Below are 24,774 nucleotides of genomic sequence, written 5' to 3'. Positions count from 1 at the left end.
TATTTTTTAAATTTTTGGCTTAATTTTTCGATATATTTTTTTGTAATGCTCATTTTTCAAGTTCTGGGGTGATTTAATGCATTCCCAATGAATTAAATCACATGAGGCGAAAGTGAACGTAAATTTCTGAAAGTTTCTCACAATGAATCATTGTGAGAAAACTGAATTTTTTGTCATTTTCTGTCGATTTGGTTGCTAAATCTTAGAATTTGGCCAAAAATGATAAAATGAACGAAAAAAGCCCGAAATATGATCGGGAATATGAATATGTCCCAAAAACCCGAAAATATGACGAATATGAGAAAATATGCTTTGACCTACGTGACCTACTAGTGACCATAAACATTCTCAGAAAGTTTGGCGACTGTAGGTCAATAAATGGAAAAAGTCATTTTTCATTCATATCCGACGTATGGTCATATCCAGGTAAAAATGAGTGTGTACTATCTGCACTTGTGTGATGAATCATTCCTTGTCCCACACTTGAAGTTAAAAGGTCAGAGTCAACAGTCATTGTAAATTAGTTGTGAAAACGTTCAGCAAGAATTGTAATTGGAGTTTAAATTATCTCTCTTTGAAAGAAATCTTTCTGTTAAATAATTTCTAAATATTAAAAATGGGTCTTAATCTGGGATACATAAAAACGGTCGTAGCTATTTTGAAGCTTGCTTCAATTGTAAGAACGATTTTATTGATACGCCCAGATAATTTAGTTTTTACTAATAATACTTAAAAACATTTTCAGCTACTCTTAATTATTGCATACGCTGTTGGAATGAGTGCTTATTTTGGATCAGAGTATAACAAGGGTTGCATCGACCCTAATGGGTCAGATCCCCAACGTACCACAGTTGGAAGTATTGTGACATTTTCTTCAACATCGTCCCCTCGTCCGAGCTCATCTTCAGTATTATCCACCACGGAAGAATTCATCGTTTCTTTGGACCCTCAACCTTCGTCACCGGGCGACCCAGAAGAGAAAACCGGATGTGACAAGGTCCCCATTCTTTGGATGGAACGTTTCCACTTGATTGTCTCTGGCGTTCTTGTTTTATTGTCTGCCATCTTGCTCATTCTTCATCTGGTGAAAAAAGATCTGTTAGAAAATCCAAAGTTTACAGGAATTGTAAGTCCATATGTCGACATACGTTTGCGGTTTTAGATATCTGCACAATGCATAATACTCGTCATTAACTTGAATGTCTTTCAAATGTTTAGGATTTCGGCTACCATTTCTTTGGCGCAATTTGGCTCATTGTCGCTGCACTTTTCATGACTTATAGTGCCACTAAAATTGACAGCTTAGCAGAAGAGTTATGCCACGATCCGGATAACTGTCAGTTAATGAAGCAAAAGCTGACGGCTGCTGTAAGTATTTAAAAAAAATCGAATCGTATTAAAATTTAGGTTCAGATCGAAGAATAATTCTTATCTTTATGTATTTTTTATAGGCTTTTGCGTTCCTCGCTGGAGTAATGTTTCTCGCCATTGGTGTGAGAAGTTACGGGAAAAAGTTCTATCAAACCGTGTAACATTAAAATAATTTACTTATTTATATGGAGAAAGGGCATGGTTTCCTGGTGAAATGATCTCACGCCTCATTTTGTCTCAATTCAGTTATTACGAGTATTAGTATTACCAGTGATTATATTTATGCACATGATGGTAGAAACTCGTCCAGTCGTTTTCTCGCAGTTATTTTGTACATGAAATTGTTCTCAATTTCAAACACTACTAAATAACCTTATTAAGGTTAGTAGTCACCTAAACAAGTCGATGACCAATTATAATTATGCATGCCGGCTTTGTTGATGTAAATGTAAAATTCTTGGCATTCAAATAAATTATTTTCCTCAACTTTTTACTTGATTCTGACATTCTTAGATGATTTCCAATGCAATGCAAAGGACTTTGAAATGCTTGATTTGATTTATCAATAAATATGGATGTAGTCCCGTCGCTTGCAAATGTAGTGTCATTGATTTTTATAAAACATTTAGATGAAATTTTGTAGAATCAGCATAATTGTTACACAATACTGTCAATTTAAAAGTTCCAAAATAATCGTCAAAATTTCAATCAAATTCTCGCATGTGCAGTAACCACAAATCAAATACCGTAATAGAGAAAATAAGTATGTATCATATTTATGCCGCATTATTATCATTGACTGCTCTTTGGAGAAAGTGGTGGCCCTTAAAAGGGCCGTTGGTTTTTTTTTGTGATGTGATGGATGAATGACAACTGTTTAGGCACGTTCTCCACGGATTCGGCGAGCGAGTTGGATGTCCTTGGGCATGATGGTGACCCGCTTGGCGTGGATGGCGCACAAGTTGGTGTCCTCAAAGAGACCAACCAAGTAGGCCTCGGACGCCTCCTGCAAAGCCATGACAGCGGAGGATTGGAATCGGAGATCCGTCTTGAAATCCTGAGCGATTTCTCGCACAAGTCGTTGGAAGGGGAGCTTGCGGATGAGAAGCTCAGTGCTCTTCTGGTAACGACGGATTTCTCGGAGGGCGACGGTTCCGGGCCTGTAACGATGGGGTTTCTTGACACCTCCGGTCGCAGGGGCGCTCTTCCTGGCAGCCTTGGTGGCGAGCTGCTTGCGGGGGGCTTTCCCTCCAGTGGATTTACGAGCAGTTTGCTTGGTACGAGCCATTGTTTATTGTTTTGTAGGTTGGAGTTGTTACTTGTTCCCAAGAGAAAGGTGAGACAGCGAGTGATGACTGTTTCCGTTTGGGCTGCTGGTTTTATAGAGAAGGGCTGAGTTTTGTGCGAGAAAGAGGATTGGCTGAAAGTAAGCAGTGAAAGCCCGCTCGCTCCTCAGAACTCAGAACTCAAGAGGTCTGCTCCGCAACTCAGCCAGTTGGTATAAATTCAAGCTCGAATCCAACAAAGTTCATCACAAGCTGCTGATATCTCATACTGAGAACATCTCTCTCCAAGTTTCAACCACAAACTACTAATCATCATGTCTGGCCGTGGCAAGGGAGGAAAGGTGAAGGGAAAGGCAAAGTCCCGATCCAGCCGTGCAGGACTCCAGTTCCCAGTGGGTCGTATCCATCGTCTTTTGAGGAAGGGCAACTACGCCGAGCGAGTGGGTGCGGGTGCCCCCGTCTACTTGGCTGCCGTCATGGAGTACTTGGCCGCTGAGGTCCTCGAGTTGGCTGGAAACGCTGCCCGAGACAATAAAAAGACCAGGATTATCCCCCGTCACCTTCAACTCGCCATCCGAAACGATGAGGAATTGAACAAGCTGCTCTCCGGGGTCACCATCGCCCAGGGAGGTGTCCTTCCAAACATCCAAGCCGTCCTTCTCCCCAAGAAGACGGAAAAGAAGTCCGCCTAATTCCTCAGCTTTCACAAATCTACACGCTAACAACCCAACGGCCCTTTTAAGGGCCACCACATTTTCCAAAGAGCTCAAAAACTCCGGTACCGACGAATAATACATAATTTCATTATGATCATGCACTTTCTTCGTTCAAGCCCAACTTCGTCTCGTCAGGTTCTATTTTTATGCATTTCATATTTTTATACGTTCATTTGTTGAGAAATTTTTGTCAACAAAGTAGTGCATTGAGTTAATGATGTAAAATAAAATGAAACGGATGGATGGATGAGGAATTATTTTTTCTTGTGCATTTTATTTATGTACTTTCACAATGGAAATTAGTAATTTCGTGCTCCTGAAATTTATATATGCAATGATTAAGACCCCTTCGTAGTTTAGTTATGATTGATTTCGAATCAGACTTGTGGATAATATGAAAGTAACCTAACCTATGACCTATCCCCACCCCAATAACAATCATGCGTATTTTACATTTTTAGCATTTTATAAATGCATCCAAATTGGATGTCGTCGCTCCAGTCTCACCAAAATTTAATATAATTATTTGTATGCATTAAGTAATAGACAAACTTGAAACATCTATAAATTATGTGAAATTGGTTAACGGAACGGATCAAGAATTGTTTATTTATTTTTTTTTTAGTTATAACGTCTTTTATTAACATAAACATTGATAAACTATGAAATACACTTAGTTGGCTTGGGGAGTAGAGGAAAAACCCGATGTTGGTGGGTTGGGAAAACCTTTACTTGATCCGGATAGGCGTCCGAGATCACCATTCGGCCCCTTACATGATTTTTAGCCCGAGTCAGGGCTTATGGAACCGTCATGTCCGTCCGTCCGTCTGTCTGTCTGTCTGTCCGGCACGATAGAGCCAAAACGGCTGAACCGATTGACTTGAAATTTTTACCATATGCATATCGGACAAAGTTAGGAAACGAGTTCGAAGATGGGCAAAATCGGTCCAGTGGTTGACCGGTGGGGGTCATCGGAGTGGGTGGGGTATTATGCACCAAAATTTCAAAATTGTCGTAGAAATGAAAATTGGATATGAAATAAATATGAAATAAATATGAAATATAATAAATATGAAATAAATATGAAATATAATAAATAAATATGAAATGAAATTGGTAAAATTCTTATCTGGAGCGACCCTATGGGGTGACCCATACCGATTTTTCAAAATCGTTATATCGAGCAGAAATTTGATATGGAGGCTGAATAGCTGGATAGCACATACATTACATCTTAGAACTTCAGGATGTTAAAGAAGCCCACTGGTCATGGTGGTCAAGGCACATGATTTGTAAATAATTCAAAAATTTGGTACCAAATAATAGAAACTATCTAACAAACTTTTAACCATCCACAACACGGAAGTTGGTGATATTATGTCGCTCAATTCGGAAAAATTTTTAGAAGGCTCTGACTTATTGAGTCAGGGAGTATGTCCCTGACTCGGGCTATATGGAGTCTGCACTGTAGGTTTTTGATTATTATTATTATTATTATTGTTTATTTTCAGCTTACTTTGACATTAATCGAGTCAAAATTCAATCTCACTATGCCTCAATTTTAATGAATTGAATAATAAACAGTGATTTATAAATCATTTTTAAATCATAATAATAATCCAACTCGACTGCATTTTACCTTAGTTTTTAGCAACATTACACGATCTCAATATTTGCCAATAATATGCATTAGCGTGGAAAGTACCAATAAATTGTGCAGCATGATCAAGAATGAAAATAAATGCAACTATTTTTTTTAGCTCTTTGGAAAAAGTGGTGGCCCTTAAAAGGGCCGTTGGGTTTTGTTGTTTTATGGAAGTTGGTCAGGTCATCGTCTACTTGGAAGAGGTGTATTTGGTGACAGCCTTGGTGCCCTCAGAGACGGCGTGCTTGGCGAGTTCTCCGGGGAGGAGGAGTCGGACGGCCGTCTGGATTTCTCGGGAGGTGATGGTTGACCTCTTGTTGTAATGGGCCAGGCGGGAGGACTCGGAGGCAATCCGCTCGAAGATGTCGTTGACGAAGGAGTTCATGATGGACATGGCCTTGGAGGAGACGCCAGTGTCGGGGTGGACCTGCTTGAGGACCTTGTAGATATACACGGCGTAGGACTCCTTCCTCTTGCGGTGTCGCTTCTTCCCGTCCCCCTTTGGCAAGTTCTTGGATTTTGACACGGCCTTCTTCCCCGCAGCTTTTCCTCCGGTTTTTGGTGGCATTTTGCAAACTTGTTTGAGATCTACTTCAAGTGAATTCAGAAAATTGAATGATGATGGGACGGAGAGACGACGAAGCTTTTATATGCGGAGGCTGAGTTGTGAGCTGAGTTGTGGAGAACTCTACGGAGTTGTGGAGAATGGAGGGAAAATCTTGGGTTGAGTTTGCTGAGAGACTTGCTGAGTTCTTACTTGCGAGGGAACTCGAGTGGAGGGAAGAGAGAGGCTACCCGGTTCACCAACGTCCGCTCTCGCTCTCGAGGTGTGTATATAACCAATCTCATTTCAGTCAGTCTCCATCACTCGACAGATTTTAACTTTTACAAGTCTAAACTACTTCTCATCAAATTATTTCAAAATGACTGGTCGTGGCAAGGGAGGAAAGGGACTCGGCAAAGGAGGCGCCAAGAGACATCGCAAAGTCTTGCGTGATAACATCCAGGGAATCACCAAGCCTGCCATCCGTCGTCTTGCTCGTCGTGGGGGTGTCAAGCGTATCTCTGGCCTTATCTACGAAGAGACCCGTGGAGTCCTCAAGGTCTTCCTTGAAAACGTCATCCGAGATGCTGTCACCTACACCGAGCACGCCAAGAGGAAGACGGTCACCGCCATGGACGTCGTCTATGCCCTCAAGCGACAAGGCCGCACCCTCTACGGATTCGGCGGTTAAATTGATCTCGTCCCTCCCATCAAGTCAACTTATCAACATCTCGTAACCCAACGGCCCTTTTAAGGGCCACCACATTTTCCAAAGAGCTATATGAAGCTATAGGGTCTGGGTGTGATGTAACTGCTAAATTTGCAGATTTTTTTATGACATTGTGTTATTGGAGACCCGTGAATCGTTTATGTCCGCTTATAGGTTAGGAACCATTACCAATGACCAATGAATGAACCAAAATTAAAATTAATATGACAAATCAATTCTAAAACTATGCAATGATTCTCTGATAATGACGTCCCGCTTGGGTCTGGGTTTATTATTATTTGATGATAGCTTCTTATTATCTCGACAGTAGATAAAACTGGACACAGATCAACGTATTTATGTATCAACCTAAATATTTAAAATGATTGCAGTATGAACTTTGCTTATTGAAATCACACGATAAGAAATGTAGCTTTGTTAGGGAAGGTATATCTCTTGTCGTGTGTATTGAAATGTGCGTTCTACGAGAGTTGTATTAACTGCGAAGGAAATCCGATACGATTTTAATTACGAATTCATAAAACCAAGATTCTATATTCATAAACGCAAATAGCACGTCATCACAAATTCACAAATCAAGGATCTACTGTAGTAGTTAGTAATTATATGTATTTAATTGTAAGTCATGAATGATAAAATTGCTTCATAAACTTCTCACTCTTTCCCTCCATGCAAGAAATCTTGCTCACAACTCAACCGCCACTCTGGCAACTCAGGAGGGAAAGCAGCCGCCCCCAGTACGTCGGCACTCTCGTAACCCCATCCCCTTATAAATTCAGTCTCAATCTCAAACTTGCCTCATCCTGCGTCAACCACTGCTGTCTCTCTCACTGAAAGAAAAATCATCAAAAACAACAAACTGATCAATATGTCTGAAGAAGCTGCGACTGCCGCCCCAGCGGCCACCCCCCCTCCTGCGAAGAAAGGCAAGGCTCCGAAGAGTCCCAAGAAAGCTGGCACTGCGAAGCCAAAGGGGGCGAAGGCAGCTGCGTCTCACCCACCAACTACGCAAATGGTCATCAACGCGGTCAAGTCCCTTAAGGAAAGGAATGGCTCTTCTCTGCAAGCAGTGAAGAAGTTCATCGCCGATACCTACAAGGTTGACACCACGAAGCAAGCCACCTTCATTCGTAAAGCCATTACGAAATTGGTTGAGACTGGAAAACTGACCCAAACCAAAGGAACTGGGGCAAGTGGATCCTTCAAAATTCCCGTCGCTGCGAAGGTTGCTGCTGGGGAAAAGAAGGCCAAGTCTCCAAAGAAGAAAACCACCAAACCCAAGAAAGCTGCTTCCCCAAAGAAGAAGGCCGCCCCCAAGGCGAAGAAAGCTGCGTCTCCAAAAAAGAAGGCAGCTGCCAAGCCGAAGAAGGCTAAGGCCGCAGCTCCTGCAGCCGCACCCAGTGCCCCAGCTGCAGCATCATCATCTCCAGCTGCACCCAAACCTGCTGCTGCCAAGAAGCCGAAGAAGTCTCCAAAAGCCAAGGCTCCAAAAGTCAAGCTTCCCAAAGCGAAGAAAGCAAAGTCCCCCAAGAAGGCGAAGCCAGCAAAGAAAGCTGCCCCCAAAAAGGCTTAAACATCATCATCCTCTCTTCTAACAACAAACTTTAACCCAACGGCCCTTTTAAGGGCCACCACTTTTTCCAAAGAGCTATGGTCTAATAATTCTCCGAATTTTCATGATTTTCAGCTAATTATTAGATTAATCGAGCACAATGCAAATAATTTACTTTCAATTGGTAACAAAACACGGAAAACTATTCATTCAAAACATTACTGATTAAACCATTCGACAATTAATGACAAATCAGTTGCGATTGCGACCACGATCACCAACAAAATGGTCGACGCGTCTCCATCAGACACCAGTTTGCAAAAATTCTTGTACCACAAATATGATGCTTTCCCTCCATATTTCCCTCCTACCCCTTCGTTCGGATGACAACGTCGCCATTGGCCGCGTGAGGCATCCCCACACACTAATAAGGCAGTGCAATAATAATTAAATGCATAGTCATCAATGTTATTCCTGTATGCATTTACTAGATTTTCACTCAAACATCACAGCAATGTAATTTTGAGAATCATTTCAGTTTGTATTTATTTTTCAATTTTATGTCGTTCTTTCCTCCATAATTATCTACCGACAAAGAGCCATGATTCATAAATTTAATTAATTCGTGCAAACTTTAACAGCATGCAGTGATTACTATGCTGAATTTACGAGTCTTGATCCGAGAAATAACTCCCATCATAAACTTGATCAGTGCAATAATAAGAAAACACATCATGTATATATGTTGTATGTATGTATTACATAATACGTAGATTGATTGATTTATAGCTCTTTGGAAAATGTGGTGGCCCTTAAAAGGGCCGTTGGGTTACGAGATGTTGATAAGTTGACTTGATGGGAGGGACGAGATCAATTTAACCGCCGAATCCGTAGAGGGTGCGGCCTTGTCGCTTGAGGGCATAGACGACGTCCATGGCGGTGACCGTCTTCCTCTTGGCGTGCTCGGTGTAGGTGACAGCATCTCGGATGACGTTTTCAAGGAAGACCTTGAGGACTCCACGGGTCTCTTCGTAGATAAGGCCAGAGATACGCTTGACACCCCCACGACGAGCAAGACGACGGATGGCAGGCTTGGTGATTCCCTGGATGTTATCACGCAAGACTTTGCGATGTCTCTTGGCGCCTCCTTTGCCGAGTCCCTTTCCTCCCTTGCCACGACCAGTCATTTTGAAATAATTTGATGAGAAGTAGTTTAGACTTGTAAAAGTTAAAATCTGTCGAGTGATGGAGACTGACTGAAATGAGATTGGTTATATACACACCTCGAGAGCGAGAGCGGACGTTGGTGAACCGGGTAGCCTCTCTCTTCCCTCCACTCGAGTTCCCTCGCAAGTAAGAACTCAGCAAGTCTCTCAGCAAACTCAACCCAAGATTTTCCCTCCATTCTCCACAACTCCGTAGAGTTCTCCACAACTCAGCTCACAACTCAGCCTCCGCATATAAAAGCTTCGTCGTCTCTCCGTCCCATCATCATTCAATTTTCTGAATTCACTTGAAGTAGATCTCAAACAAGTTTGCAAAATGCCACCAAAAACCGGAGGAAAAGCTGCGGGGAAGAAGGCCGTGTCAAAATCCAAGAACTTGCCAAAGGGGGACGGGAAGAAGCGACACCGCAAGAGGAAGGAGTCCTACGCCGTGTATATCTACAAGGTCCTCAAGCAGGTCCACCCCGACACTGGCGTCTCCTCCAAGGCCATGTCCATCATGAACTCCTTCGTCAACGACATCTTCGAGCGGATTGCCTCCGAGTCCTCCCGCCTGGCCCATTACAACAAGAGGTCAACCATCACCTCCCGAGAAATCCAGACGGCCGTCCGACTCCTCCTCCCCGGAGAACTCGCCAAGCACGCCGTCTCTGAGGGCACCAAGGCTGTCACCAAATACACCTCTTCCAAGTAGACGATGACCTGACCAACTTCCATAAAACAACAAAACCCAACGGCCCTTTTAAGGGCCACCACTTTTTCCAAAGAGCTAAAAAAAATAGTTGCATTTATTTTCATTCTTGATCATGCTGCACAATTTATTGGTACTTTCCACGCTAATGCATATTATTGGCAAATATTGAGATCGTGTAATGTTGCTAAAAACTAAGGTAAAATGCAGTCGAGTTGGATTATTATTATGATTTAAAAATGATTTATAAATCACTGTTTATTATTCAATTCATTAAAATTGAGGCATAGTGAGATTGAATTTTGACTCGATTAATGTCAAAGTAAGCTGAAAATAAACAATAATAATAATAATAATAATCAAAAACCTACAGTGCAGACTCCATATAGCCCGAGTCAGGGACATACTCCCTGACTCAATAAGTCAGAGCCTTCTAAAAATTTTTCCGAATTGAGCGACATAATATCACCAACTTCCGTGTTGTGGATGGTTAAAAGTTTGTTAGATAGTTTCTATTATTTGGTACCAAATTTTTGAATTATTTACAAATCATGTGCCTTGACCACCATGACCAGTGGGCTTCTTTAACATCCTGAAGTTCTAAGATGTAATGTATGTGCTATCCAGCTATTCAGCCTCCATATCAAATTTCTGCTCGATATAACGATTTTGAAAAATCGGTATGGGTCACCCCATAGGGTCGCTCCAGATAAGAATTTTACCAATTTCATTTCATATTTATTTATTATATTTCATATTTATTTCATATTTATTATATTTCATATTTATTTCATATTTATTTCATATCCAATTTTCATTTCTACGACAATTTTGAAATTTTGGTGCATAATACCCCACCCACTCCGATGACCCCCACCGGTCAACCACTGGACCGATTTTGCCCATCTTCGAACTCGTTTCCTAACTTTGTCCGATATGCATATGGTAAAAATTTCAAGTCAATCGGTTCAGCCGTTTTGGCTCTATCGTGCCGGACAGACAGACAGACAGACGGACGGACGGACATGACGGTTCCATAAGCCCTGACTCGGGCTAAAAATCATGTAAGGGGCCGAATGGTGATCTCGGACGCCTATCCGGATCAAGTAAAGGTTTTCCCAACCCACCAACATCGGGTTTTTCCTCTACTCCCCAAGCCAACTAAGTGTATTTCATAGTTTATCAATGTTTATGTTAATAAAAGACGTTATAACTAAAAAAAAAATAAATAAACAATTCTTGATCCGTTCCGTTAACCAATTTCACATAATTTATAGATGTTTCAAGTTTGTCTATTACTTAATGCATACAAATAATTATATTAAATTTTGGTGAGACTGGAGCGACGACATCCAATTTGGATGCATTTATAAAATGCTAAAAATGTAAAATACGCATGATTGTTATTGGGGTGGGGATAGGTCATAGGTTAGGTTACTTTCATATTATCCACAAGTCTGATTCGAAATCAATCATAACTAAACTACGAAGGGGTCTTAATCATTGCATATATAAATTTCAGGAGCACGAAATTACTAATTTCCATTGTGAAAGTACATAAATAAAATGCACAAGAAAAAATAATTCCTCATCCATCCATCCGTTTCATTTTATTTTACATCATTAACTCAATGCACTACTTTGTTGACAAAAATTTCTCAACAAATGAACGTATAAAAATATGAAATGCATAAAAATAGAACCTGACGAGACGAAGTTGGGCTTGAACGAAGAAAGTGCATGATCATAATGAAATTATGTATTATTCGTCGGTACCGGAGTTTTTGAGCTCTTTGGAAAATGTGGTGGCCCTTAAAAGGGCCGTTGGGTTGTTAGCGTGTAGATTTGTGAAAGCTGAGGAATTAGGCGGACTTCTTTTCCGTCTTCTTGGGGAGAAGGACGGCTTGGATGTTTGGAAGGACACCTCCCTGGGCGATGGTGACCCCGGAGAGCAGCTTGTTCAATTCCTCATCGTTTCGGATGGCGAGTTGAAGGTGACGGGGGATAATCCTGGTCTTTTTATTGTCTCGGGCAGCGTTTCCAGCCAACTCGAGGACCTCAGCGGCCAAGTACTCCATGACGGCAGCCAAGTAGACGGGGGCACCCGCACCCACTCGCTCGGCGTAGTTGCCCTTCCTCAAAAGACGATGGATACGACCCACTGGGAACTGGAGTCCTGCACGGCTGGATCGGGACTTTGCCTTTCCCTTCACCTTTCCTCCCTTGCCACGGCCAGACATGATGATTAGTAGTTTGTGGTTGAAACTTGGAGAGAGATGTTCTCAGTATGAGATATCAGCAGCTTGTGATGAACTTTGTTGGATTCGAGCTTGAATTTATACCAACTGGCTGAGTTGCGGAGCAGACCTCTTGAGTTCTGAGTTCTGAGGAGCGAGCGGGCTTTCACTGCTTACTTTCAGCCAATCCTCTTTCTCGCACAAAACTCAGCCCTTCTCTATAAAACCAGCAGCCCAAACGGAAACAGTCATCACTCGCTGTCTCACCTTTCTCTTGGGAACAAGTAACAACTCCAACCTACAAAACAATAAACAATGGCTCGTACCAAGCAAACTGCTCGTAAATCCACTGGAGGGAAAGCCCCCCGCAAGCAGCTCGCCACCAAGGCTGCCAGGAAGAGCGCCCCTGCGACCGGAGGTGTCAAGAAACCCCATCGTTACAGGCCCGGAACCGTCGCCCTCCGAGAAATCCGTCGTTACCAGAAGAGCACTGAGCTTCTCATCCGCAAGCTCCCCTTCCAACGACTTGTGCGAGAAATCGCTCAGGATTTCAAGACGGATCTCCGATTCCAATCCTCCGCTGTCATGGCTTTGCAGGAGGCGTCCGAGGCCTACTTGGTTGGTCTCTTTGAGGACACCAACTTGTGCGCCATCCACGCCAAGCGGGTCACCATCATGCCCAAGGACATCCAACTCGCTCGCCGAATCCGTGGAGAACGTGCCTAAACAGTTGTCATTCATCCATCACATCACAAAAAAAAACCAACGGCCCTTTTAAGGGCCACCACTTTCTCCAAAGAGCAGTCAATGATAATAATGCGACGCAAATATGATGTATACTCTTTTCACCAAGTGTTGTCTCGTTCCTTCCATATTAGATTCGAGATTGCTCTGCATACGAGAATTATATCTAAAATAAGATGCGTATTTTGAAACTTACGTTATGTAACGTACGTCTTTGGATTTATATGCAGCATTGATTGTCATCGAATTGTATATAGTCAATGTTTATTCCAAAGTGACGCAATTAAGACAAGTAATGTTGGAGGTAATAAACAATAATGTGTAATGATTTATCACGATATAGTAATTAAAATTAAAGTCATCTTCGGATGACCAGGAACGAAGAATGAATAAATTACGACTAGAGCTACGCATAATTCTGCACATTAAAGCAAATCATCCCTGCTTGCTAGCATAATAGAACAACATTTCCAGCCTCAGAGCCCAAGAGTAGAAATTGATTTAATGGTAGAAGACGCATGCTTGTAACAACGCCTTTAAAAGTATCAGATCTTAAACGAGTGGAAGAAAAGTCCGAGTTCGAATCAATGCCACAATGGATTCCAATTCGGTTTGAGGTTGTACAGGAAATCAGTTCGGATTCATATGCACACATTGAGTGTACAGGCTCGGTTGGTCCCCTAATTAATTAATGAGAAGGAAACTCACAAACTTTTTTGTAAATATTTTATACATTTTAAACAAAACTGCGTACCTCATGCTGAAAGAAAGCCGATTTTCATCTAAATTCCATACTGAAATATTCTGATCAAATGAAGAGCTTATAAGCTGCTTGTTACGATGTGTAAGTAGCTGCAACACCTGTACAATCGAATAAAACTAGGTCAAAATCTATGCAGTGGTTCGTTCAACGAAAACTGTTACCTCTCCATCGTGACCTTTCCAGGAACCTAATAACGTCCCATTTCTTAAATCCAAAGTCGACAGCATACCCGATGAATGCCCAACAGAGACGATTTGACCGTTATCAGAGACGGCAAGACACCGCACTAATCCACTCGCTTGGCCAATTCCAATCTAAATATCATAAAATGACACATGAGACTGAGTAATTATGTCGTTGATAAAATTATTGCAATACCTTTAGCTCGTAGGCGTTGTATGTTCTACAATCGACAACGTGAACAGTGCTGTCGATTCCAGCTCCCACAAAGTTGCTAGTATGAAGAATAGGCCGAAGGGCACAAACCTGACTGCTTTTAGCTGCATTTCCCTTGTCAAGAACTCGGACAGAGTTTCCGACGAAGGGGTCCCACTACAACAGAAACAGAAATCATTATTTAATAATTTTAATAAATACTGTTACCAGATGGGTGTAAAATCAATATCCTTACCAGATGAATGAAGCCATCGGTTGATGCTGCGAGGTGTAGTGGTTCATGAAAGATAACGCTCAGAACTGCTTTCTTGTGATTGGAATAAGTCCACTGACAAGTGGACACTGCAGTTTCATCTCCCTAAACATTGTATGTGTGAAATAAAACTTTAAAGGTGATTTTTTTAATAATTTATTTATACCTGATTCCGTAAAGAAAATAATTTCACGGTCTTGTCTTTGCTGAGTAAGTAGAAACAACTATCATGCTAATTTGTTCAAAGATACTTGAAAATAAATTCCACAGATCCTTACCTCGCAGTCAAGAAACTATTTTCATTGTCGAGAGCATGAATATATCTAACCGATCCTGTATGTCCCGTGAAAGTGTGCAGTTTTATTTGTTTAAAGTTGAATTTTGAGTCTGACCGACCAATCTCATGGTCCCAATAGACGAGCCAATTGCCTTTAAGATGACGCGTCGGGTCTTTTTTAGTTGGCAAACTAGTTTCTGCTTCCTCCGAAGTTGTTTCCAGCTAGAAAAATGAAATGTTGAGTTAAACTATTTAGTTTACTATGCACAATAATTATCCACTGAACCTCTTGAACTTGGATACGATTCCCAAAACTACGTGAACCGAAACTTGATTGCTGCTCAACTTTAGACTTTTGTTGCGATTTTTGCGATGTAGGGCTTCCATCTGAAAAGTAATTTGCATAAATCTATATAAAAATGCATGTTATCGGATTTGTAGTATGATTACATACTCTCTCGCATACTGGCTGATTTCTCAGATAATCCTTGTTGAAGATAAAGGTCACGGATCAAAGATTCATATTCTGAAAAATTTGAATAAAAGACAATGAAAATGGTTTGCATACGGCGCATGACTTTGACTTATGATCAGTTTAAATCATTGACTAGCTCAAAAATCTTTATCTTACCTGAACCCGTGATGACATCACAGAAATTTGTGAAAATTTGAGAAGCCAAAAGTGGATCAAATGCTAAAGTTATATCGGCCTAAAATGTACACACACATTATAAATTAAACTTGCAACCAGAAAATGTGCGATTAGAGTTTAAAATCATACCCGAATATCTCCATTTTTACTGTAAACAATCTGAAACGTTTTGCAAATGACGAGTAGAACTGGTTTCAGATGAAGTTGACTTAGATCGGGCCCTATCTTTTTCCGTATTGAGGTCATCATGTTCATACACTGCAATTTCAGGAGGTCAATAAGACAGTGCGCAGTGATAAATACGACTAAACTAATTTTAATATTTAACAAATATCTAATAAAGTCTCGTACTTTACAAGCGAGCAAGGCCCTTGATATTTCTCCGTTCGGCAATTCCACAGAGTTGGAGCAGATCAAGCCGACAAGTGGAGATAGAATTTCTCTAATAATGGGGTCCTGTTGTAACAGAGTAAATCAAATTTATTGTTAGGGACACTATACATATTACGAAAAGGTAATGTCGAACCTGTAAAACTGTCATAAGCACAGTATCTGAAATGTATTGAAAGATTCTGTCCAGCATGGACGAAACTCCAAGTAAAGCAGATTCTGCATTATGATTCATTTTCTGACTTGCTGATTTGATCATATCCGCACAGTAAGGGATGTACTGCCGCTCAACAAATGAATCTCCATAAAGATCTAAAAATATAACCACAGGTATTTGGTAGTTGTGAAAGTTGTGTGTTAAATAATATAAGTACCAAATAACATTCACTTCCAACTCTTTCTAACCTGAAATTGCCATCAAACAATCCAAAACCTTTGACACGTTTAGATCTCCGTCACAGGTCAACCCTTTGTGGGGTTCGATCAACGTTAAGTGATCTTTGTAACACAGGGTCAACATTTTTAGCAAGTTTTTAGAGAAATGTTTTGCCGTCAAGACTGGTCCTAAACGATGAGCAAGATAAATGACACTTTCAAAGCACACGTCAGAAATGTCAATCACAGAGTTGCTTCCTCCTCCTCCTCCTCCTCCTCCTCCTCCTCCTCCCATGGATGAAGCGCTTCCACTTCTACGAGGCATAGATCCATCTCTTTGGTGTCTACTATGTGAGCTTGACTGATGTGAACTTTGGTTTTGACTAGTAGTAGTTATTGTTGTTATTGTGTTTCCTCCTGACGTTACTTTAGGTTGACTAATTAAATCGGAAGGATCGGAAGCATTGGTCACTTCTACTGCGGTTGAAGAATTAGTTGTTGCTGAGGTTTCATTTCCTTCAGAATCAGAAACATCCGGCTCCATTACAAACATTTCTGGTTCAACGGTCTGTGATGTTGATGAATCTATTTCGGATTCGCTTCTCTTAAAATTTTGTAGTTTCACTGACTTCTTTCTAGACGAGCTTTTAGGTTCGTCAGCCTGGTTAATTTCTAAATCGGCAGAGTTTAAATGAGTCCGAGTATGCGTTTCACTTTGATCTCCGGAAGCCTTTAATCCTCCAATTGCTTCGACAAGAAGAGATGCAAATTTTTTGAGAAATTTTGTGAGACCAAAACAACTGCAGAGTTGGAGGAGAAACGTCTTATGAAATAACTTGAGATGTTTATCAGAGTGATAATCGTTTTCATATATTTTGGCGATTGGGTCTAATAAATACTCGGATGATTCTACAGAAGATGTTAGATAAAAATCAATAAATGTGTGTTACAAAGTTAATTATATATAAAAGCCATTAACTTTAACTTACTCTTTCTCCCAATAACTTTGGCAAATGGACAAAATAAATTCCATGAAGCCAGCACCCGTGTTTCCGCATTTTCAAACCTATAATTGTAATCTGGAGTCACATTCTGTCCTGTATAATAAACATGATGTAGTAATATTTAGATAATAAATAGTCTTACATCTCAACTACAAATGGTAGAACCAAGTCAATCCCTTCATTATCCAAAGTACCCAGTAGTTGAGTAAGATCTCTCGAGAACGATTGCACTTTGAGTTCCTGCAACCGAAGTCGATATCCCACATCTTCTGGAGATGCAGTAGCCAAAACTTTCTCGTAATTTCTCATTGACCTCAACATTTTGTACACATTAGGAAAATACGATGGGAAAGGGATTGGTCCTAACTTTTCTCCTAAAATATGATAAAAATTACATTAGTTGAAAGTAAAAATTTGTGTATGTTCTTTAATTATTACATGCTTACCTAGTAAAAGTAAATCCAACGACATGTTGATCGGTATAGAAAATTCCAGACTGTCGCTATCAAATATTGACTGAATAGCTCTCCTACAGTAAAGTGGAACTAGTGGCATTGATCCTTTGACAATGCTCTTATAAAAATTAAACTTTTCTTCTATGCCTCCTGTCACAGATGCATGTCTACATTTTTGTGGCAGTATGATTTCCATGAGCAGACATCCGAACAGTTTCACAAATATCGGGATTTCTTGCCTATCTTTCAAACCAATTAATGTAACGCCTGGATCTGTTAAATAGGGAAACTGAGTTTTGAAGAAGTTCATTGTAACTTCAAAATCGTTAAAGAGTCCCATTGGATCATAATGTTTCGGCAAGTTAATATTTTTCCATATTCTATTTTTTGTATCCAAAGAGTTTGACGAGGCTTCCAGAATGTGATCGTCGCCTTCTTGTTCTCTTAACTCTGTACGGAAATTAGCAAAATAAAATTACACACCGCTGCATAATAATCAGGTAAGGACCAAATATCCTAATCTTACTTTTCAGATCTTTATATTGAACTTTATTTCGCATATCGCGCAACGGATTTTTCCTTGGCGGATGAGCAGTCTATATAGAATAACGAATAACTAATTATTGTCGTGTTTGTGCAACGCAATTTATTAGCGTTATTCTCAGACTGATATAAAGATTTAATATTTAATCAAAACATACCTGGAATAACTGGACAACGCCATGAGATTCTAAATTCATATGAGAATCGACTAGTGACAGATAAATGTTCTTTGACTTTACGGCAGCCGTTCCACTTAATTTATATCCGAATGTCAAGTCGATCCAGTGGTGCAGCTTTGCAGATACGAAATCGCTTTCTAGCATTCTGCGATGTTGAATGACAAAATCCTCAGGACTAGAACACCAATCTGGGATACCTAACGTCGGAAGATCTTCATGGATTGACTGAAAAATAATAAACAACGTACTTGTGATTAGAGCAGGATATTTTCATATGCATCAAATATTACCTTACCTTAAATATTGTGGCATCATCGAAATAATCAGGAATGCATTCATCCGGAGTCCAGACTTGCATTCGAGTTATTGAATTAGGATATTCTGCCGGGACCCATATTGGTCGAACAAATTTACACAACGTATCTTTTGGTGTCCTTCGAGCTTTGTAGACATAGTAAGTGATTTCAGACAAAATATCTGAGACATGGTGAGGAGCCTATACATAGTTAAAACATTAAAAAGAATAGTACATTTCTAACATTTACAAGTACCTTTATAACAATAAAAAGCATTTGCATTAGAATATACCCCCTTGGTTTTGTCCGACAAAGGTTTAGTTTTGTCTTGCAAAACTTCTTCATACATAATATCCAACTGTCTGTCTCCCTTGTTGAGTCGATACTTTGACTTTTTGAAATCCCTCCACCCACCCGTTGGACTGGAAAAATCGCAGACCTGCACGAAACCAATAAAGGTATAAATTTCAATACCAATACCAATTATGGTGTAATTGAAAATTGGATATGGCTTACCCATGGAAAGACAGGGTAAAAATTTGGATTCACAGAGCAATATCGGCCGCACAGAAAATTGAGGAACATAATATATTCATAATTTGATACTAATCCTTCACACCAATAACGGATCACTGTTTCGACAAACTTTGGATCAATTTGGCAATCTTGTGGTGGTGCTGATGGCTTTTTTGGATCATTGTCCCATCCTCTAACCTTGTTTACAATGCTTTTCAATTTGGCAATAACTTTAGAGTCCACCACCTCTTCTGTCCCACTGTTCTTGTCATCGGAGTTTGTTTTCAGCTCATCATAAATACCAGATATCCACGGAATAACGTTTAAATATAAAGACTCGTCTATTTTAAAATCGTCCAACGATAAACCCCCTAAAGGAAGACCGGTTGTTTGGAAATCGCGTAGAAAGTTGAGAATCTGATACACTATAAACATTTGTCGCGATGTTGAGGTCAACTTTTGAGGTGAGAATGTCACAGCATCGTGTAAACTAAAATCCATATACTGATGAAACAGTAGGAAGCACTCAGTCGGTACTTTCTCGGCAGTTTCGATTGATTTTGTGATTATTAATAGCGCCTGGGATAAACCGGATACTGGGAAACGTTCTACCTCAATATTTTCGCCATCATCGCCTCTTGAACGTCCTGCCCCGTCGCCCAAGTTTATGTACAATTTTCTAATGAGTTTGTTAAGGTAGAGATGTGCTTCCATTGTAGCAATTGATTTACTGGTTCCTTCATTATTTTTTACAATTTGTGATTCCGAGTCGTGATTTCCCAGCAGACTAATTTGTGGTTGTTCCCAGATAAAGTTGAAATTTGACTCTCCTATAAAATCTAAAATTTGTGGCCAGGTCATGTTTCCTTTTGGTTTCTGGTTGTGATTGGTAATGTTCCCTTCATCAAGATCAAAATAGGTTTCAGCATTTTTTGGAGATTTCATAACCTACAAAAAACATAGCTCGTAGTTCATTCGTAGTTCTAAATTTTGTATTGTTGTAATTCGTAACAATTAATTACGGTAAGTAGCAGAAGCATCCAGTTTGGTCCCAATTCTTCAGGTTGTCTTTGACCAAGAAAAGCTTGAACTTCATCATCCAGTAAAGTTTCGTGAGTTGGGAATGTAGATGGAATTGTTTTGGTTGATACAAGCTCCCTGTAATTCAAAAAGTTAAAAATCATTACAAAATCTGACTATCTTTAATCTTGTTTACCATTAGTGTAATATATATCATTAGTAAGTTATAAATTACAACGTTATAAGCAAATAAAAACATAATTACCGAATCCAACTTATGTGGGCAGCAATCACGTAGCGTTTCTCGAAGAAAGAAGCGTTTCTTGAGGGGAATGGAATGATATATTTTGAGGGGACATTTTTTATTCCCAAAACGTGGAATGGATTCATGCTTCTCACATTACTTAAAAAGTTAATGAGTTCATAGTGATGGAAGTTTAATATCGAAGGGTCCTTCATTTGAACTCATCCCACGAAAAAAAACTAATTGGTAAAAAAATGTTTGGCTAATTGATTACTTTGAGTCTTTATTCTCTTCACGGTTTATAAATATCAGACATAATAATAATAGCTTGGTTTTGCAAAGGAATACAAAATAATCTGAGTTTTTTACGGATTATTTTTTGACAACTGGCGAAAAGTCAACAGAGTTTTATTCTACAGCGAGGAGTGAACTGCCGCGGTGTTTCTCAATGCCTACATGTGAAATGTGTTGAGAAAGTGGAGAAAGTTTGGGACGATATTCGAACAAATTTTTATAAAAATCAAAAATATTTTGTACGTCTGGGATAATCAGTGAGGCAGAATGTAAAATAAGGTAAGTAATTAATAATTATATCAATATTTTTAAAAGCGGTGAAAGTTTTATTTAGTGAAAGTACAGCATCATGTTATTAAATCGAAAAGCAGGTCAGGGTCATTCTGGACTGGATGAACGGCTGTATTTATTTTTGATATGGACTCTGTGAACCAAATTTTTCAAAATCCTAGTCGTATTCATAGGAGTATACAAAGCTGCATACAAAGATTTCAGTGTATTTTGAGTACATTTATTGCACATCCATCAATGTATAATGTTTACACATTGATTATACTATAAGCGACACCGTTATGCAAGGTTAGACTTTCGCATTTCCGTCCCATGTAAATAACCGTCGCAAACGAAATGTAGCGAAAGGGTGAAACTCATCCGTCGTTCGCTACCGTTTTCTACAAAATCTCATTTTTCCCTAACGGGGGGTGCGGCCATACTCCTTCAAAACTTGTCTCTGCCGTCTTTCTATCCATTCCTATCATTGTCTCATATCTTCTATTATTTTCATAAAATCTCACATTCCCGATTGAGTTCATGGGCACACCCCTTAAGATCAAAATTTTCTTGTTAATATAGAACACTCTCACGGATGATATATTCAAAACGAAAAACAAATCATTTCCACACACCCATAACGAAGAGGGGGTGTGGCCTACAACGCCCATTTTCGAACTTAACTCCTTCCCAAAAATTAGAAACATTTTGGTGATGACCGTTTCACTGTTTGTCAAAATTCGTTCGAAAGTTATCGTGGACACTGACAGACGGACGGACAGACAGACAGACAAGGCAGTGCTATAAAATGGATGCACAGTGTAGTAAATAACCATAAATAAACATTTCGGTTAGTTAATGGAGATAAATATACACACATCTGTACGAAAACTTTGCCGAGTTAGTTTGAGAACATTGCATTGTACCGAAAGTTTGAAGCCAACAGTTGACTCTTAACCTTGAATTATTATATATCGACAATTTTGTAACTTTTCGGCTTATTTAAATTATTCAGTCAATATGGTTTCGCAATTGCATGCATAAATTGACGTAGTGAGGTGCAAAGTGTTGGCTGCTTCCTCCGGGGTTCGTATGTACGAGAGTGTGTGGTCATCATACGGTAAAGATTCTCATGAATTTTAATGAATAGCTATTACATAGAGGATACCTAATATTTTGTTCAATAACCTCGCTATTAGCTTGGTTTCGACCAAAACGAATATGCATACGCGTACAATTTTTGACAGTGGCAAGGTTTATTCTCCAATATCAAGTTTAAGCACCTATGTATACATATTCCATTTTGTAAAGTTTAAATTGACTTCGTTAGATACACTACCTTCAACATTACGCTTTTAAACTGCAACGCTTGGTTGTGAATTGTATGCAAAGAAACGTGTGCTCTCTGCACCTTATATACTAATCTAAGCTCTGCACTCTGTAAGTCTGTAATAGCTCAGCGTGTGTACATTTGACAGGATTTTTATAAAGCCATTTAACTAAGGATAAATGCATGAAGGCAAGTAAATGGTTGAGAGAATTTAAGTTGATTTAAAAGAGCAGAGCAGGTTATTTAGTTAACTTTCTACGCTATACGTGTTTTGCCAAAATTGGATTTCTAAATTTCAATTTCATACGATGTAATTGGATTGTTTAGTTGGTTGGCGTGTGTGGAACCCAACGTCTGATGGTGTTCAGTGCATATCTTCTCGAGGAAATCTCACTATTCGCACTTCAATTGTCTGCAAATTGCGTTGGTCGTGGTTCTAAATAGCAGAAAATGAATTCTGGTAACGAAAATCACAAATTGCTTCTGGAAGAGGTACGTATTTATATTTCTATGCAGAATCATCATGCAACTGTATTTTATATATTTCTGAATGTTATTTTGCTCAGTTTCGGTCTCAAGTATCAGTAGGAGACTTTTTGTCAGATGAAATGGTGAAGGATGACGCTTTTTTGATGCGATGGCTGATTGGTAAGTGAAATTTGATTTGCATGTTTAATTATATTTATAATTTATTTTTTTTAATAGCACGAGACTTTAATGTGGATAAGGCGCTCGTAATGTTAAAAAATGTAGGTAAAGATACCTCTTGCAAAGGCAGAAATTTAATATGCCACCAACATGCAGATGATGAGCACTAATCATATGCTACTTATTACATTTAGTGCATGACGTGGAGAAAAGATTATCAAATTGATTCAATTTTGGAATGGGAACCTCCAGAAGATCTTAAGAAAGCGTGCCCGTATGAAATAACTTTCAATGATCGTTCCGGACGTCCAGGTACGTTGAAACTTATTGAAAAAATCCTAATCATGGTGATAATTTTGTCATGCTTCCAGTTCTTCTCTTTCCCTGGGCACGATGGACTCCGTGGGACTTTACTGACCATGGTCGTCGAGATGAATACCTAAAATACAGTTACCAAATGCTGGAGAAATGTGTGGCTGCCATAAGAAAGCCAGCGACTCAGTTTACTCTTATTGCTGATTCAGATGGCTTTACGTTCCGTCACATGAGTCGAGTTAAAGGTATGCATATATGTACAAATGCATACATTTACTACAGTATCTAGCTAATTCATGGTCAAGTATAAACTAATAATTTATTAACCAATTAAGCCCTTGAAGCCAACCTAGAAGTTTTGAGAGGATATGAATGCCGCTATCCTGAAATGATGGGTCTTGCAATTGCTGTAAATTGTATGTTATGAACCTGTTAAATCAAATATGTACTATTACACAACACGCAATCATATTTTTCTATGCATTTATTTATCACAGGTCCGAAAGTATTTTCTCTTCTATTCGCCGTTATCAAACCCTTGATGTCGTCCCGAACTCAGGAAAAATTGGAATTATACGATTCAAATAGTGCCAAATGGATGAAGCGGTTGGTTCACTACATTCCTGAAAATGACCTCCCTGAAAAATACGGAGGTCGAAGAATGACCCAAATCATGGAGAGGATTGAAAGTCCACAACAAGGATGTGATATTGAAATTAGTGCATAGTCAGAGTCAAAATTCCAGTCCAGCTCATGGGCAGCAAAATTACCATAAATTTATGACTGTACTTACTCCGATCTCTAAATATTTGTTATTTGTGCTACCCAACGTGGAAATGGTATAAATTGTATGTTTCATAAATTATTGTTTGGTATACAAAGTTCAAAAGCAATAAGTACAATTGACGGATGTTCCTTAATGAGCATGCTCGTAATAGTTAAAATTACATTTATGTATGTATTTGAATCTTATGACCATGCTAACAATTAAGCATATATTTTTCTTCTCACTACTATTGGACAATACGTAGAATGTCAACATTTATCCTTTTTTACATACATGCCAAAATTATACTTAATCATGTTAACTATCATAGTAAAAGCATAATTGAGTAGTATTTATATAATTTAATTGGTAATACCAACCTGGTATGCAAGTAAAACGAAATAAATAATCCAAATCTATTTACCTAACTATCTCACTAATCCATGTATCTCATCGCGATTAATTATGTAATCCAATCAATCCATAAATACACGAGCAATAAAAGCAATATTAAATGGGTATTTATTTCCATCCATTTATCATATTTCATTTCGTTCGATTGGGGACCCGACAAACGCCAATTCCCCATCCATCCAACCATCCATCCATCCACTTTCATATCTCATAATATTTTTGGGAGTGAAAGGTGAAACCAAAACCCGAGTCTACTTTCTTCTCTCTTTCAGCCTGCCTCGCCAATATTTCCACCTTAGCGTCCAGCACTAGACAACTCGAGGACTATTCGCTCCATTGATTCCAACCTAGCACGAAAAACATAATCGAATGCAATCAAAGTGGAGTTCATGGTATGTTCGTAACTCGAAACCGCACCCAACCAGCCAAGCAACCCGACCCACCACCACCCAAGTAAATTAAACGGCGGAATGGTAATAATGGTCATTTTAACGGGCCTGGAAGTTAGCTAGAAATGAGATAGATTCTTCCGGTTGTCCAATAACAAGGGGAATAAAAGACTGCGTGACTCATCTTCTCCTCCCACTTAATTATGCAATTACATTGATTCATATAATAAAAAGGGTGGCATT

The 24,774-nt window shown here is 39.4% G+C and overlaps 12 protein-coding genes across 15 annotated transcripts; 7 read left to right on the top strand and 5 right to left on the bottom strand.

The window, feature by feature from the left end:
- Nucleotides 1-459: 459 nt before the first annotated feature.
- LOC110854230 lies at nucleotides 460-1,959 on the top strand. Its single transcript, XM_022102642.2, has 4 exons — nucleotides 460-676; nucleotides 746-1,126; nucleotides 1,219-1,368; nucleotides 1,452-1,959. Exons 1-4 carry the CDS (start codon nucleotides 617-619, stop codon nucleotides 1,530-1,532), a joined length of 672 nt encoding a protein of 223 aa, XP_021958334.1. The 5' UTR covers nucleotides 460-616; the 3' UTR covers nucleotides 1,533-1,959.
- A 253-nt stretch (nucleotides 1,960-2,212) lies between these two features.
- On the bottom strand, nucleotides 2,213-2,735 carry LOC110853856 (histone H3). The gene has a single exon (XM_022102203.2). It carries the CDS (start codon nucleotides 2,657-2,659, stop codon nucleotides 2,249-2,251), a length of 411 nt encoding a protein of 136 aa, XP_021957895.1. The 5' UTR covers nucleotides 2,660-2,735; the 3' UTR covers nucleotides 2,213-2,248.
- A 144-nt stretch (nucleotides 2,736-2,879) lies between these two features.
- LOC110853860 (histone H2A) lies at nucleotides 2,880-3,408 on the top strand. The gene has a single exon (XM_022102207.2). It carries the CDS (start codon nucleotides 2,972-2,974, stop codon nucleotides 3,347-3,349), a length of 378 nt encoding a protein of 125 aa, XP_021957899.1. The 5' UTR covers nucleotides 2,880-2,971; the 3' UTR covers nucleotides 3,350-3,408.
- A 1,739-nt stretch (nucleotides 3,409-5,147) lies between these two features.
- Nucleotides 5,148-5,659, bottom strand: LOC110853858 (histone H2B.3-like). Its single transcript, XM_022102205.2, has one exon. The coding sequence runs from the start codon at nucleotides 5,584-5,586 to the stop codon at nucleotides 5,209-5,211; it is 378 nt and encodes a 125-aa protein (XP_021957897.1). The 5' UTR covers nucleotides 5,587-5,659; the 3' UTR covers nucleotides 5,148-5,208.
- Nucleotides 5,660-5,863: 204 nt separating this feature from the next.
- On the top strand, nucleotides 5,864-6,325 carry LOC110853863 (histone H4). Its single transcript, XM_022102209.2, has one exon. The coding sequence runs from the start codon at nucleotides 5,942-5,944 to the stop codon at nucleotides 6,251-6,253; it is 312 nt and encodes a 103-aa protein (XP_021957901.1). The 5' UTR covers nucleotides 5,864-5,941; the 3' UTR covers nucleotides 6,254-6,325.
- Nucleotides 6,326-7,082: 757 nt separating this feature from the next.
- Nucleotides 7,083-7,926, top strand: LOC110853855 (histone H1). Its single transcript, XM_022102202.2, has one exon. The coding sequence runs from the start codon at nucleotides 7,161-7,163 to the stop codon at nucleotides 7,863-7,865; it is 705 nt and encodes a 234-aa protein (XP_021957894.1). The 5' UTR covers nucleotides 7,083-7,160; the 3' UTR covers nucleotides 7,866-7,926.
- A 721-nt stretch (nucleotides 7,927-8,647) lies between these two features.
- On the bottom strand, nucleotides 8,648-9,108 carry LOC110853864 (histone H4). The gene has a single exon (XM_022102210.2). It carries the CDS (start codon nucleotides 9,029-9,031, stop codon nucleotides 8,720-8,722), a length of 312 nt encoding a protein of 103 aa, XP_021957902.1. The 5' UTR covers nucleotides 9,032-9,108; the 3' UTR covers nucleotides 8,648-8,719.
- Nucleotides 9,109-9,317: 209 nt separating this feature from the next.
- On the top strand, nucleotides 9,318-9,825 carry LOC110853859 (histone H2B.3-like). The gene has a single exon (XM_022102206.2). It carries the CDS (start codon nucleotides 9,387-9,389, stop codon nucleotides 9,762-9,764), a length of 378 nt encoding a protein of 125 aa, XP_021957898.1. The 5' UTR covers nucleotides 9,318-9,386; the 3' UTR covers nucleotides 9,765-9,825.
- A 1,739-nt stretch (nucleotides 9,826-11,564) lies between these two features.
- LOC110853862 (histone H2A) lies at nucleotides 11,565-12,094 on the bottom strand. The gene has a single exon (XM_022102208.2). It carries the CDS (start codon nucleotides 11,999-12,001, stop codon nucleotides 11,624-11,626), a length of 378 nt encoding a protein of 125 aa, XP_021957900.1. The 5' UTR covers nucleotides 12,002-12,094; the 3' UTR covers nucleotides 11,565-11,623.
- Nucleotides 12,095-12,237: 143 nt separating this feature from the next.
- LOC110853857 (histone H3) lies at nucleotides 12,238-12,785 on the top strand. The gene has a single exon (XM_022102204.2). It carries the CDS (start codon nucleotides 12,314-12,316, stop codon nucleotides 12,722-12,724), a length of 411 nt encoding a protein of 136 aa, XP_021957896.1. The 5' UTR covers nucleotides 12,238-12,313; the 3' UTR covers nucleotides 12,725-12,785.
- Nucleotides 12,786-12,978: 193 nt separating this feature from the next.
- Nucleotides 12,979-20,506, bottom strand: LOC110854104 (WD repeat-containing protein 81). Its single transcript, XM_022102503.2, has 24 exons — nucleotides 20,127-20,506; nucleotides 19,864-19,999; nucleotides 18,842-19,789; nucleotides 18,618-18,764; nucleotides 18,325-18,525; nucleotides 18,009-18,254; nucleotides 17,834-17,903; nucleotides 17,299-17,757; nucleotides 16,995-17,226; nucleotides 16,838-16,914; nucleotides 15,879-16,757; nucleotides 15,610-15,785; nucleotides 15,435-15,539; nucleotides 15,213-15,341; nucleotides 15,063-15,141; nucleotides 14,886-14,957; nucleotides 14,718-14,818; nucleotides 14,433-14,653; nucleotides 14,321-14,360; nucleotides 14,137-14,259; nucleotides 13,884-14,057; nucleotides 13,667-13,819; nucleotides 13,497-13,603; nucleotides 12,979-13,422 (listed from the first exon to the last, which is right to left on the bottom strand). The coding sequence occupies exons 1-24, from the start codon at nucleotides 20,318-20,320 to the stop codon at nucleotides 13,191-13,193; spliced, it is 5,301 nt and encodes a 1,766-aa protein (XP_021958195.1). The 5' UTR covers nucleotides 20,321-20,506; the 3' UTR covers nucleotides 12,979-13,190.
- Nucleotides 20,507-20,537: 31 nt separating this feature from the next.
- Nucleotides 20,538-24,249, top strand: LOC110854400 (SEC14-like protein 2). Of its 4 annotated transcripts, none has more exons than XM_022102835.2 (8): nucleotides 20,538-20,678; nucleotides 22,327-22,491; nucleotides 22,566-22,647; nucleotides 22,705-22,748; nucleotides 22,842-22,959; nucleotides 23,019-23,207; nucleotides 23,298-23,378; nucleotides 23,460-24,247. In XM_022102835.2, the coding sequence occupies exons 2-8, from the start codon at nucleotides 22,450-22,452 to the stop codon at nucleotides 23,687-23,689; spliced, it is 786 nt and encodes a 261-aa protein (XP_021958527.1). In that variant the 5' UTR covers nucleotides 20,538-20,678; nucleotides 22,327-22,449; the 3' UTR covers nucleotides 23,690-24,247. The 4 variants fall into 4 exon arrangements, with proteins under 4 accessions (XP_021958527.1, XP_021958529.1, XP_035710973.1 ...); XM_022102837.2 differs by lacking the exon at nucleotides 20,538-20,678 and adding an exon at nucleotides 20,768-20,978 and having other exon boundaries at nucleotides 23,460-24,249; XM_035855080.1 differs by lacking the exon at nucleotides 20,538-20,678 and adding an exon at nucleotides 21,452-21,789 and having other exon boundaries at nucleotides 23,460-24,249.
- The last annotated feature ends 525 nt before the right edge of the window (nucleotides 24,250-24,774 follow it).

The sequence above is a fragment of the Folsomia candida genome, unplaced genomic scaffold, assembly GCF_002217175.1.
Source record: "Folsomia candida strain VU population unplaced genomic scaffold, ASM221717v1 Fcan01_Sc009, whole genome shotgun sequence".
In the NCBI taxonomy this organism is placed as follows: Eukaryota; Metazoa; Arthropoda; class Collembola; order Entomobryomorpha; family Isotomidae; genus Folsomia; species Folsomia candida.
Note: the sequence above shows the minus strand (reverse complement) of the source record. Positions and strands in the feature narration are given on the sequence as shown.

Bases quoted from the DNA above. Each gene is read 5' to 3' on its own strand.
- LOC110854400 (XM_022102837.2), top strand. From the start codon at position 22,450: ATGAATTCTGGTAACGAAAATCACAAATTGCTTCTGGAAGAG. The intron at 22,492-22,565 runs GTACGTATTTAT...TATTTTGCTCAG, and splicing joins ACAAATTGCTTCTGGAAGAG to TTTCGGTCTCAAGTATCAGT. The intron at 23,379-23,459 runs GTATGTTATGAA...TATTTATCACAG, and splicing joins TCTTGCAATTGCTGTAAATT to GTCCGAAAGTATTTTCTCTT.
- LOC110853863 (XM_022102209.2), top strand. From the start codon at position 5,942: ATGACTGGTCGTGGCAAGGGAGGAAAGGGACTCGGCAAAGGAGGCGCC.
- LOC110853858 (XM_022102205.2), bottom strand. From the start codon at position 5,586: ATGCCACCAAAAACCGGAGGAAAAGCTGCGGGGAAGAAGGCCGTGTCA.
- LOC110853857 (XM_022102204.2), top strand. From the start codon at position 12,314: ATGGCTCGTACCAAGCAAACTGCTCGTAAATCCACTGGAGGGAAAGCC.
- LOC110853862 (XM_022102208.2), bottom strand. From the start codon at position 12,001: ATGTCTGGCCGTGGCAAGGGAGGAAAGGTGAAGGGAAAGGCAAAGTCC.
- LOC110853855 (XM_022102202.2), top strand. From the start codon at position 7,161: ATGTCTGAAGAAGCTGCGACTGCCGCCCCAGCGGCCACCCCCCCTCCT.
- LOC110853864 (XM_022102210.2), bottom strand. From the start codon at position 9,031: ATGACTGGTCGTGGCAAGGGAGGAAAGGGACTCGGCAAAGGAGGCGCC.
- LOC110854230 (XM_022102642.2), top strand. From the start codon at position 617: ATGGGTCTTAATCTGGGATACATAAAAACGGTCGTAGCTATTTTGAAG. The intron at 677-745 runs GTAAGAACGATT...AAACATTTTCAG, and splicing joins TTTTGAAGCTTGCTTCAATT to CTACTCTTAATTATTGCATA. The intron at 1,127-1,218 runs GTAAGTCCATAT...TCAAATGTTTAG, and splicing joins ATCCAAAGTTTACAGGAATT to GATTTCGGCTACCATTTCTT.
- LOC110853856 (XM_022102203.2), bottom strand. From the start codon at position 2,659: ATGGCTCGTACCAAGCAAACTGCTCGTAAATCCACTGGAGGGAAAGCC.
- LOC110853859 (XM_022102206.2), top strand. From the start codon at position 9,387: ATGCCACCAAAAACCGGAGGAAAAGCTGCGGGGAAGAAGGCCGTGTCA.
- LOC110853860 (XM_022102207.2), top strand. From the start codon at position 2,972: ATGTCTGGCCGTGGCAAGGGAGGAAAGGTGAAGGGAAAGGCAAAGTCC.
- LOC110854104 (XM_022102503.2), bottom strand. From the start codon at position 20,320: ATGAAGGACCCTTCGATATTAAACTTCCATCACTATGAACTCATTAAC. The intron at 17,227-17,298 runs GTAAGCATGTAA...ATCATATTTTAG, and splicing joins GTTGGATTTACTTTTACTAG to GAGAAAAGTTAGGACCAATC. The intron at 14,058-14,136 runs GTAAGGATATTG...TTTCTGTTGTAG, and splicing joins CCGATGGCTTCATTCATCTG to TGGGACCCCTTCGTCGGAAA.